The sequence below is a fragment of the Bombyx mandarina genome, chromosome 17 (genome assembly GCF_030267445.1).
Source record: "Bombyx mandarina strain Sakado chromosome 17, ASM3026744v2".
In the NCBI taxonomy this organism is placed as follows: domain Eukaryota; kingdom Metazoa; phylum Arthropoda; class Insecta; order Lepidoptera; family Bombycidae; genus Bombyx; species Bombyx mandarina.
In genome coordinates this window covers 8,895,724-8,907,847 of record NC_143223.1, presented here as the reverse complement: position 1 = coordinate 8,907,847, position 12,124 = coordinate 8,895,724, and the positions used below count along the sequence as shown (strand labels likewise).

Below are 12,124 nucleotides of genomic sequence, written 5' to 3'. Positions count from 1 at the left end.
TGGGGGTAAAATTTTGCGTTATGCCAAAGTAACTATTCCATGCGGACGGAGTCGCGGGCATAAGCTAGTACCTTTATAATAGTTTTTCTTTACTTTCCTCTGCATATAGAACTAGAAAAAAATGTTGGTCCACATCATGCCTGAATTGAGGAAATCTATTATTGCATTCTAAGAAAAATATGTAGGTACTTATTTAATTGTTGTCATTCATCAAGTGCTCGTTAATTCTATTAAAACTATTAGGTCGTAATTAATAAATAACTTAGATTTCCTTTGTCAATCAATAATTAGTAAAGTAAGTAGATAGATATACAATTGTTGTAGTATTTTAGTCAGTCATTAACAAACGTTCATTAGCGGACATTGTGTGCGACATCTAGTTTAAGTTTTCGTGTAAAATGCGGGTGTCTTTAATTTATCATATTTCATTTTTAGGAAGTGTCAGCCTTTTTGTAACTGCGACACGCAAGGGTATGCATATATTTAGTAATTAAACATATCAGAATCGGGGCAAACACGAAGAGATACACACATTGCTTCAAAACTGGGCATACTTAATACAACTTTTCTTCTCAAATTACGCGTATATTGATGTTTAACTTAACGTAAATGGCAATTTCTTTTCATTTATTATATTCATTTCTATTAATATTATAGTATCAAATAGTAAGTTTATACGTTATATAGAAAAAGTACTTCGCATGCTGTAGAAGGCACCTATTTTATTTCCCTATTTTTTTTCTGTACACCAGTATTAAGCAGAGCCTATAAATATCATAACGTGTACGCCACCACTTCAAGACATGGGGCTAAAGTCTTAGATGTACTGTATGAGGGCTCACGCACCCTTCAGAACAGAACGCATGACTGCATCGCGCTGCATATACTCAGGATGGCCTTACCTATCCATGCGCGTTTACAATACCAGCAGTAAATACGGGCTAGTGATCGAAAGACAATAGTGAACGCTGCTTTTAATTCTCTTAACAATTCCTTAATTGCCTTTTACCCACAGGAAAAGACGAGGTGGATGTTATTCTAGACACCATACAGCTCCATATTTTTGTGTACATTAAAGAAAAAAAAAGCAGAATATAATATGTTTTAAGGCCACGCATATAATTTTTTGTGCAGTACGTTCCGAGAGCGCTATTCTGTAACTTAAATGAAAAGTAAAACGTTAATAAAATATAGCAATACAATTAATGCCAGTTGATTAGTAAATAATATGAAAAAATTAAAAGTTTACTGAATACTTTTTTACTGATGGTAGGACATCTTGTGAGTCCGCACGGGTAGGTACCACCACCTTGCCTATTTCTGCCGTGAAGCAGCAATGCGTTTCGATTTAAAGGGTGGGGCAGGCATTATACTACAAAATTTAAACCTTAGAACTCATGTCTCAGGTGGGTAGCGGCATTTACGTTGTTAATGACTATAGGCTCCAGTTACCACTTAACACCAGATGGGCTGTGAGCTCGTCCACCCATTTAAGCAAAAAAAAATTAAAAAAATTATTAATTACATAATATGTCAGAAATATGTGTTTTAAACATTTGATTTAAAATTGCAATTTGAATTGCGTTATTTTCAGATGTATGCGACCAGTGTGTACACAAAGATAAGTGCTCATTATTCGGTAACATGACCCCACATGAACAACAGGGTTGGGTGACTAAATATCCCTGTTCAAGCCCTCATAATCATGGGAACAGCAGAGTTGGTGGTTTTACTGCGAATGCTAATGAAGACTATGTGAGTATTGAAATATCAAATGCAACATACATATATATAGGTATAGTAATACGTGAAGCAAAAACTTTGTATCCCTTTTTACGAAAATTGCGCGGTCGGAGAAGTATAAAATTTTCCACACTTATAGAGATTATAGAGAAGTGCACAATGCTAATATTTTTTAAAAATAATGCATAAAAGATACATTAAATCAATAAAGAAAACATTACACACACTACATACCATGTATTTGACGCACACCCGCATACATACTATTTATTGTCAAACTTCTGTTCTTGACGTCTGTGGTCAAATTGAGAATAGATTAAATATTGTTTGTCTTTTTTAATATTTTTTTATAGTGTAGCCTTGGCGAAATTGTGATTATTGAAGTATAAAATAGAATCGTAATAGTGTACAAACAATTCCAATTAATTATTATAGTCGAATTTCGACTACTGCGGGACCTCCAGTACATATAAATAGATTAATTATTTTTAAAAATATATACGAAACGATTTATATACGAAAAGCTACTAAATAATTACCTACTTTTTAACTACCTAATCAGTAATCGCTGCCAGTCCTAATGGTATCCTACTACGCTAACATACAAAGATCAGTGATGAACTTTACGTGACCAAAGGATTTAAGTGGCTCCAATAAAAAAGCTTAATGTCTACTTCACCACCATTAATTTTACCGATGGAACAGTACTCTGAATTTCACTAGCAACCAATGGTTTTACTTCATTTTTATATATTTTTACAATAAAGTACGACAATAAAGTTTTAACTAACAAATTTGTTGAAGGTTCTATTAATTAATTTTCTAATTTAATATACTTTGATTTGAATATTATAGCAATATAACTAAGATAAATAGTCTTATATTTACTGAAACCCATAAAGCTAACGTAGACATTAAGTCTATTCCATTGGGAATCAAACTACAGCGATACAAGTTGAGGCACTGACCGGTAAACGAGGCGACATACTTGTACATACAACTTATTTACCTATGTAAATACACAGAAGCGCTTGCGGATTAAAGAATAAGACGGTTCGTGTATTCATGTCGAACAATGCGACTTTATCGGGATACAAATCCCGAAGGCAGATACGAGATTTCTTAGAAAATACGTACTTAGCAGATTCACTCATATAATGAAGGAAAAAATATATGTATTATCGTATAAAATAATATATGTATTATAGTTTACTAGCGACCCGCCCTCGCTTCGCTTCGGAAACTGTAATTTATTATTGATTTCTCCACTATTTAATGAATGTTATTATACATATAAACCTTCCTCTTCAATCACTCTATCTATTAAAAAGACCGCATCAAATCCGTTGCGTAGTTTTAAAGATTTAAGCATACATAGGGATATAGGGACAGAGAAAGCGACTTTGTTTTATACTATGTAGTGAAAAAAAAACACGCGTTAATACCAAATCTTTATTTTTATCCAGTTGACACTATTGATATTAGAGTGAAGCTATAAATATTTATTCTATTGTCATCGGTCCTTAGCGAAACATTCAAGTTAATCGAAGGTCGTAAAGAAATATGTAAAAATGACGTTCAAAAATTCTCCTACTTAAAACAAACTTACGCATACCAAGCTCATAAATGCTAAAAAAAAAAGAAAGTCGTAAGACATATTTAGCCCCCACCGCAACTTATATTATGTTTATATATACCTATATATCGCTACCGTTCTGGTTCGAAAGTTAGGGAAGACGTCATAAGATACAATGAAGACAATCTGAAGGTAACGATATTTTATGACGTATGTTTGCTCTGGTACTCACTTGAATTTAGGAGGACCGTGAGCTCATGTACCTATGTAGGACAAAAATCAAGATATTTAAGTATTTATTTCAGATATGCTGCCCAAATGGTATTTGGGATCTAGAGAAACAAAACTCAGCCAATAATACCAAAGTGAATCCTGCCAGTGGTAATTTAGATCCGTTAATATCAAATCCTAAACCGTCTCACCCCGAAGACCTTAGTGTTAACCAAGGAAAACCTAAACCACGAGTAAACGTTCTTATCCCGAGAACACCGCAGCCGACACTTGATCCTGGAACAAAAACCTCGTATTTTCCGAGTTTAAATAATAGCCCGGGAAATATAAACACATATAGCCAGTGCTCCCCATTAACAAGCTTTCCGCCTGATCCTAATACGGGGTGTTGTGGCCTGGAGGCTACTGAAACTGACAGGCTAACAGGTGAGTTGTTTTGCAAAGCTGTTATGAAGCAAATACACTTTTTTTTAATTTAATAATGCAATGCACGCGGGCTGTTGGTGAATGAAAATTTTCTGAGTTTTTCCATTATCACTGTTATGCATTTTGTTTACATCATTGAATTATCTTATATGACACGCATATTGCAATATGTCTGAAATCATAAACTTTCCGAAAAGAAAACTAATTTTTACGGCTTAATAACATAACTCACTTGCACGCAGCCATCCCGAATACAATTTGGGCTCAGAAACCGTACATCCAAAATACATGGAAACCTTTAAAACCCATGCTTGACCCATCAATACCATTATGGCAGAATAGCCAGAGTCATATCAATCGCAAGAAAAGAGAATTAATTAAGTCGTCGACTCGCATCGCAGGTAAGATGAAACTATTTTCTATCGAATGTCCTAAACCAACAACCCAATGTAAAGTAGGAAAGCTTTCAATTATACTTCAAACTAAAGTGGATAAAATCAAAGAAAGATTTTCAATCGTTTTTACTGTTCTAGTATTTTTTTTTCAGTTTTCGCGACTCGTGGACATAATTAAGACTGCTTTAACGGTTTAATCTCGCATTATGACGGTAGTTATCATAGTATACATTATATTATTGCATGGTATATACCTAGGCGGCACTGAAAATTTCGGGAATTAACGAAGTGACACAACATTACTATTTAAAAATGTATTTATTGCTTTTCGAAGTATTCTCCGCGAAATTTGACACATTTTTCCATATCAATCATTGAAGCAACCATTCCATTCGGAAGTTGGGGTCTTCAAAATGGCCGTTTTGTAGGCGTCCACAGCTTCTTCAGGTGATGAAAATCTCTGTCCACGCAATTTATTCTTTATTTTAGGGAAAGTATAGAAATCATTAGGGCTTAGGTCGGGGCTGTACGGCGGATGGTCTAATAATTCTATGTTTTCTTGCTCTAAAAACTCTTTTGTTCTGTGCGCGGTGTGAGAACTCACATTGTCGTGATGGAGGATGATGCGGCGGTTGCAGTTCTCTTTACGGAGTTCAGAAACGACCTGTGGCAAACAAATCCTAGCATACCAATCTGCATTAACCGTTCTTTGTCCCTCAAGAGGAATAGTCGTAACATGGCCGGTTTTGGAGACAAACGTGGCCACCATTTTTTTTTGCAACACTCCGTGAACGAACAATTTTTGTTGGCTTTAACTCATTTTCGAACACCCAAACTCGTGACTGGTTTTTTGTTTCGGGTTCGTACGCACATATCCAGGATTCGTCACCTGATACAATGTTGTATACAGCATTTGAGGATCCTGCGTGGAATATTTCGAGAGTTCTGACGCACCAAGTAACGCGAGCCGCTTTTTGTTCTTCACAGAGCGAATGCGGTACCCATCGGGAAAACAACTTTTTTACACCTAATTGTTCATGCAAGATTATTTGTATTTGACTCATGCCAATGTCTAAAGTTGCCTGAATTTCGCGGTATGTCACGTGTCGATCTTCCTCAGTCAGCTTACGCACAGCATCAACGTTTTCTTGGGTGACTGCAGTTTTTGGACGACCTTGACGGGGATCATCACTGAGCTTGACACGTCCACGTTGAAACTCGGCAAACCAGCGATAAATTGTGGTTTTGGATGGGGCTTCATCACCAAATGCAGAAATCATCCGGTCAACACACTGTTTTTGTGTTAAACCACTTCGAAAGTCATAATAAATCATCGCTCTTGAATTTTCTCGAGTCAATTCCATTTTCTCAACGACTAAACAAGTTTGACAAAACGTCGTGACAAGACCGAGAATCTTTTTTTAAATAAATAAATGGTATTCGATTTTTAAAACCAAGGAGTTTTCAATTAAAAAGATTTTAATATGACAGGAACAGTGGAAATATTCCATTCCCGATACTTTTAGTGCAGCCCTCGTTAGTTAAGACATTATTTTAACGTCAACAAATTACACCCTAGTCATCTCGTCCCTGACCACGAACACGTAAATTGTTTGAAACATTGAAAATAAAGTAAAAATAAAATAATAAGCGCTAGATTAAAATTTTAAAGTACTTTTAATTATATTTTAACTTCTTCTAAATATATATCAAGGCAAAATTGAAATTGTGTACTATTTTTTGGGAAACAGGTGGTACCGAAACAGAGTTATATCAATATCCGTGGACAGTTCTGTTGAAAACGACATTCAATTATGGGACCCACAAAGCGGCGTTCAATTGTGGAGGATCTCTCATCAGTTCTCGTTACGTACTCACCGCCGGACATTGTGTGTTTGATCCAAACGGCACAATAGCCAAGTAAGTTTGACTTTATTCAAAATTCAATGACCGCAATATTGGATATTAATTCATACCATAAAAATGCATTGCTATCGAAACAAAATTAACGTGTAGAAATTCAACAAGAGGAACTAGTATAATTTAACGTGCTAGATTTAATCTCAACAACCATTTATTATAAATATTGTAAGTTAAATGATTAAATGATCTCATTCGTAAGGAAAACTCATTGGAACGTTTAGTGGTTCAAGGAAGAGTAGACGGTCAACGCTCTCGCGGCCGATCATCCACAAGGTGGACAGACTTGATTAAGTCATCTACAAAGTGTTCCCTTACTCACGTACCGTCACAAATAGAGAGAGATGGAGAAATCTCTCAAAAGCCGCAACCAAGCATTAAGACATCCGTAACCACGACCACTCCGTTAGGAGTGTACGACTGAGGAGAAGTTAAATCCAAGATGAGTTGTAACATTTAATTCATTTCAGTGTTGAAGTTCATCTAGCAGAATACGATAAGCAATCGTTTCCGGTCGACTGCAAAATGGTCTTAGGTGTCGGTCAGAAGTGCATACAAAATTTAATTATATACGGAGAAGATGTTATTCGACATCCTCTATATGACGACAATAGCCTCAGTAATGACATCGCATTAATCAGACTACGTGGGAACGTTCCATATACAGGTTTTTAATTTCACCAAAACCAATCGATACGTTATATTTTAACGGTGGATATTAATAAGTTAAGTTTAACAATTTCAGATTATATTCGACCGATTTGTCTGCCCCCAATCAATATTGACGATCCGGAGTTTTCGAATTTGCGATTAGCGGTAGCAGGATGGGGTAGTAACGGTCGCTTTATATCTGACATCAAACAATCGACAGTCGTCAATCTAGTGCCACAGGCGCGATGCAAATTTTTTTATCCTGTTCTGAGCGACACACAGCTCTGTGCCGCCGGGTATAGTGGAGAGGACACATGCAAAGGCGACTCCGGAGGACCGTTAATGACCGTCTACGGCGGGAAGTACTTTGTCGTGGGTGTAGTCAGTGGAAAACGGGCTGACTCCCCCTGTGGGACATCCGTGCCTTCACTTTATAGTAACGTCTACCGGTACATAGACTGGATTCGGAGCAACATTCGTAATTAATTCCCTTTTGATGTTTTAAAGTGTTGCTATGTTTATTTTTTGTTTTTTCCCGTGCAATGTAAATAAAACTTCTTTGCGAGCGCATTAAATGAGTTTTATATCGTGTCTAGTGGTTGGCTAAGTTAAATTTACCATAATGTATGAAAATCATTGCGGCGCATATACCCGCTGAGTTCCGTAAGAGCTCTACATTTTGCATGCACAAATAAACTTTTATGAACTGAAAATATAGCTCGTGAAATTCGAGTTTGCGATATTTTGTTGCCGTATTGCGTGGTGCTGTTGGCAGGGCTGCTTTGTTACCGCGTAAATTGCCCGTGCATTCATGACGACGCCAACTGCGAAATTGTGCAGCGACGAAAAAAATTGATTTTATTGAGAATTTGTCAATATCCTTTCGTTGTTTGTTTAAAAACAATTTTTTTTATTGCTTAGATGGGTGGTTAAGTGGTTACTGGAGCCCCTAGACATCTACAGCGTAAATGCCCCACCCACCTTGAGATATAAGTTCTAAGGTCTCAGTATAGTTACAACGGCTGCCTCACCATTCAAACCGAAACGCATTACAGCTTCACGGCAGAAATAGACGGGATTATGGTATCTACCCGTGCGGACTCACAAGAGGTCCTACCACCAGTAACTGCTTGGCGCTTCTACTACTGTCGCCATCCGTAGAAGCAGTACTATAATGACTTTTGTATTCTGATTTAGAGATTATATTATATCCCTCCTATTTTAAGTAAACGTTGACGTAAAATAAGCAGGCGGTCGTAAAAATCCCGCCTTAAGGTGTTTAGGGTTAAGGACAAGAAAATAACGGCTTAATCTTCACGAAAAACGAACACATATTTTTTGGTAAATGTTAACGTGTTACTTCCGTGTATTACAAGCTTGGGTTAATTACGGTCTCAGTTGATTTTGTAGGGAAACGTATTAACATTTGACAAATGATGATGGATCGTGAGAAGTACAGCTCCTGCGGTCATGGTGAGTTTGTCATCCATCAATTTCCTGAACAGACGCTTAATTTCATTGCTAACCAAAAGACGAGATAATATAGCAAAGAATCAGTAGTTCGTTAATATCCTTTAAGTACATCAAATTTAATTTTACAAACTTTAGCATTCATTTAACTCTTTTCTAATAATTGCCGCTTCATTCTTTTAATTTCATTTATTTATTTTTTTACTGCTTAGATGGGGAGACGAGCTTACAGCCCACCTAGTGTTAAGTGGTTACTGGAGCCCATAGATATCTACAACGCAAATATGACACCCACCTTGAAATATAAGTTCTAAAGTCTCAAGTATAGTTACAACGGCTGCCCCACCCTTCATACCGAAACGCATTACTGCTTCACGGCAGAAATAAGCAGGGTGGTGGCATCTACCCGCGCGGACTCACAAGAGGTTCTACCACCAGTAATCATCATCATCAAAAGTAATCACTGCTTGTACAAAACACCCAAACTTGCTTCAGTCTCAGGTGATAAATATAGTATTTTTATGTTCTGTTTACGTAATTCAATTTTATATTTTAATAAAAAAATAAAATAGACCAGAGTACATTTTTGAATTGTGATTCCAACCAATTTTGCAATACAAATATAAATTATGTAAGTTTTTAATTAGTAAACGGTACCAAAACTAGAGTCTGGTACCAAACGCACTCTCAAACTCGTTGTCGCCGAGTCAATGAGACAACGAGGCTCTTAAAGACAGGCTTCACGTTCCCTATACCATTAAACGAATACAATCCGGCAGGAGAACACTCAAATGAGCAAACACTATTATCAGGACTACGTCGAGGGCGGGCAGATTTCCCCGGAGTGCCCTTCTCCTTAAAAGTGTCGGTCCAATGACCGCCGTTCGCCGCACGAGCCGTCAACGGATTTTTCCTGGAAATTTCCCCTAGAAAATACAAATTTAAAGCGATACTTTTCTTTTGTTCTCGATCCATTATCCCATTAGGTGGAACATCTGAGTTATGGTACGATATTGATTATAATTGATCTGTGCCTACTTCCCTTGCGAATGAAAGGCTTAGCGGGCAAGACAAATAAGAATTGGTAGGAGAGTTAAGATAGAAAATAAAATAGGAGGACTGTGTGAAGTAAAACCGAGATGGAAGATGAGAAAGGTAGTAAATTTAGAAAGCGAAAGTGATGGTTTTTTTTTTTTTATATGATTGAAAGTTTACTGGTGGCCCGAAGGCCTTTCCAGTTTCACCAGGACAGGTGGGCGAGCAAAGGCTCAGCCAAGAGGGGCGGGATTTGCAAACAACTGCCCGAGCGCCTCCGAAGGAGACCTAACAACTCAAGAACAATTGTTTCGCGAATGAATCTGCTACCGGATCGGAATCGCGACCCGCTGAGAAGATCCGGCGAGAAACTCAGCGGGCTGATGCATGGGTTAGGTTGCACGTCGACCTCTTTGTCGAGTTCGACGAGTAAGAAAGTGATGGACACACTGATGTCTGATATGGTATCGGATAGATGCTCTTAAGCCCAATTGGTGCTAACGTGAACACTTTGATACTTTAAAGTCCAAGTTTCAATAGTAGGTATAGTAAAAGGGCTGCCTCACACTTCAAACGCATGATATGCCACTAATTGGGGAGGGGTGGGGGGGTATTAAGTATGTATAGCCAGCACCAATAGCTCAATAACCTAGTTTTGAACTACTTATTTGAATGTATAATAGATACATAGATTAATTTAGATAGTTTTAAGAGTGGTATCCCAGAACAATAACGCCATCACCATCGCCGTCGCGATCAACCGGTGTCCTTGGGGTGGCGTCGCGAGTCTGGTTGTAGTGTTGACCCCAGGAACCCTTTACTTTGTCCGGATTCTGACCCCGGGTGGAGATCGGACGTTGGGTGACAGAGTGTAAGGGGAATCGTTGCAAGAGGAGTCGTTTGGCAAGTGAGACCCTAAAAATATTCTTAGGCCCGTGGTCTGCTTCCAACATCTATAAAACCGTAAAGTTCCATATACCCAGCGCGCCCCCTAGGCGTAGATACTTCGTATGAGATTCAGCCCGAAAAAAAGGTCGTTCTATAGACGCATTGCGGTCTGAAGAGCGAGATGTTTTTACATGTAATTCAACTGGGCATCAAACCAAATGTCTTATGGTGGCATTACAGTTGGAGCTCAAGTCTTAATTCTAGTCTTATCCGTTTTCATTGTATTCACGTTGTGATGTATATGGAGACCCGTAATCACAAAATACTGGATGGACGTGCGCTTATTTTCCGTATATATTTATGTAGAATCATTGGTCACAATAAAACATGCCCGTCACCATTGTCGAACGAGAAAGGTGACATAATTTATCGGCGTATTCGTCGATCCCTAAACACCAATACTGAAGTGTATCCGCACTGTATATTTGTCCATTCCCCTGTCCTAAAAGGGAAATTTATGTAAAATCAATGCAACAAATAAAAAACATCAGTTGACTTATTCGGGCCGTGTAACAATTAGCCAGTATCCCGCAGGGACAGATTTAAATCGGATGAAATCACAATAATACTTTTCTAATTAAGAAAATTTACAGCACAACTAATTAAAGTACAATTCACATATATTCTAAATCACTATCGGGCCCCAAAGAATTAATAAGATTTTGCACAATAATGTAAACAAGATGCTCAGAATAAAATAACAATAAAATGTTAATAAATAATTAAAAGAAACGTATTTATAGAAACACTATCAGTCGACATCCGATCCCGAATTAAGTCATCCAGAAAATACAAGATTGTTTCCGTTCCATAGGTCTAATCTCTCAGATGGGTATTCGTGCTGAAACGATCCTCTTTTATTGGCGTCTCTTTGTCGAACTATTCGACATTTTCATCTGACACCCCGACCAATTTTAGTTTTCGGCAAAACTTTTTGTACTCATGAAATCATTTGCCATCGAGATGTTTCGAAAAACTACTGTCGTTATATAGTTATTTTTTCTGCTAAAACATTTATACAGGAAAAGAAGCTCTGATATCAATAATGATTAGATTTACTTAAATATTAACATAGTTCTTAAGTTATTTGTAATACTAACACACTATGAGACTATGATGTCTTGAAATAAAAGATTCTTATTTTATTGCACGGACGAGCTCATAGCCCACCTGGTGTTAAGTGGTTACCAGAGCCCATAGACATCTCCACCCACCTTGAGATATGACTGCTAAGGTCTCAGTATAATTACAGTCTCAGTGTTATAGATTTAATTCGGTAATAATAATTCGGCCACGAAGTATTCATACGCACGTATAAGTTCAGCAAATGACAGAAACTATTCAAATATACTTGACACCTCGTGTTTCAACATCGATCGCGGTCATGTCTATTGGAATTGGTTAAAACCGACTACACAAGATAGGTACTAGTATGAGAGATAAATTTCTGCTTCAATATATTGCGTTGAGTAAATCAGAATCTACTGAACGCAATATTAATTAAAGCAGAAATTAAAGCAGAAATTACGAAGTTTCTTATCAACTTCATAACACTTTTAGTAGATAAGCACATAAACTTATTACGCATTTTTTGCTATTGTTCTAATTTTAATGTTAGAAAATAGTGTTCTAAAGTGCTTCTGATAGTCGAGACAAATAAAAATTATAAACATGAAATTCAATGTAAATATGCAGTGAGGCCCGAAACCCGTTTCATATGCAACAGACC

The 12,124-nt window shown here is 37.2% G+C and overlaps 1 protein-coding gene across 1 annotated transcript; it reads left to right on the top strand.

Moving 5' to 3' along the window:
• Nucleotides 1-322: 322 nt before the first annotated feature.
• On the top strand, nt 323-7,512 carry LOC114240672 (melanization protease 1). Its single transcript, XM_028171303.2, has 7 exons — nt 323-471; nt 1,595-1,755; nt 3,625-3,976; nt 4,219-4,377; nt 6,123-6,291; nt 6,762-6,958; nt 7,037-7,512. Exons 1-7 carry the CDS (start codon nt 399-401, stop codon nt 7,426-7,428), a joined length of 1,503 nt encoding a protein of 500 aa, XP_028027104.2. The 5' UTR covers nt 323-398; the 3' UTR covers nt 7,429-7,512.
• Nucleotides 7,513-12,124: the final 4,612 nt, after the last annotated feature.

Bases quoted from the DNA above. Each gene is read 5' to 3' on its own strand.
- LOC114240672 (XM_028171303.2), top strand. From the start codon at position 399: ATGCGGGTGTCTTTAATTTATCATATTTCATTTTTAGGAAGTGTCAGC. The intron at 472-1,594 runs GTATGCATATAT...CGTTATTTTCAG, and splicing joins TGTAACTGCGACACGCAAGG to ATGTATGCGACCAGTGTGTA. The intron at 4,378-6,122 runs GTAAGATGAAAC...TTTGGGAAACAG, and splicing joins GTCGTCGACTCGCATCGCAG to GTGGTACCGAAACAGAGTTA.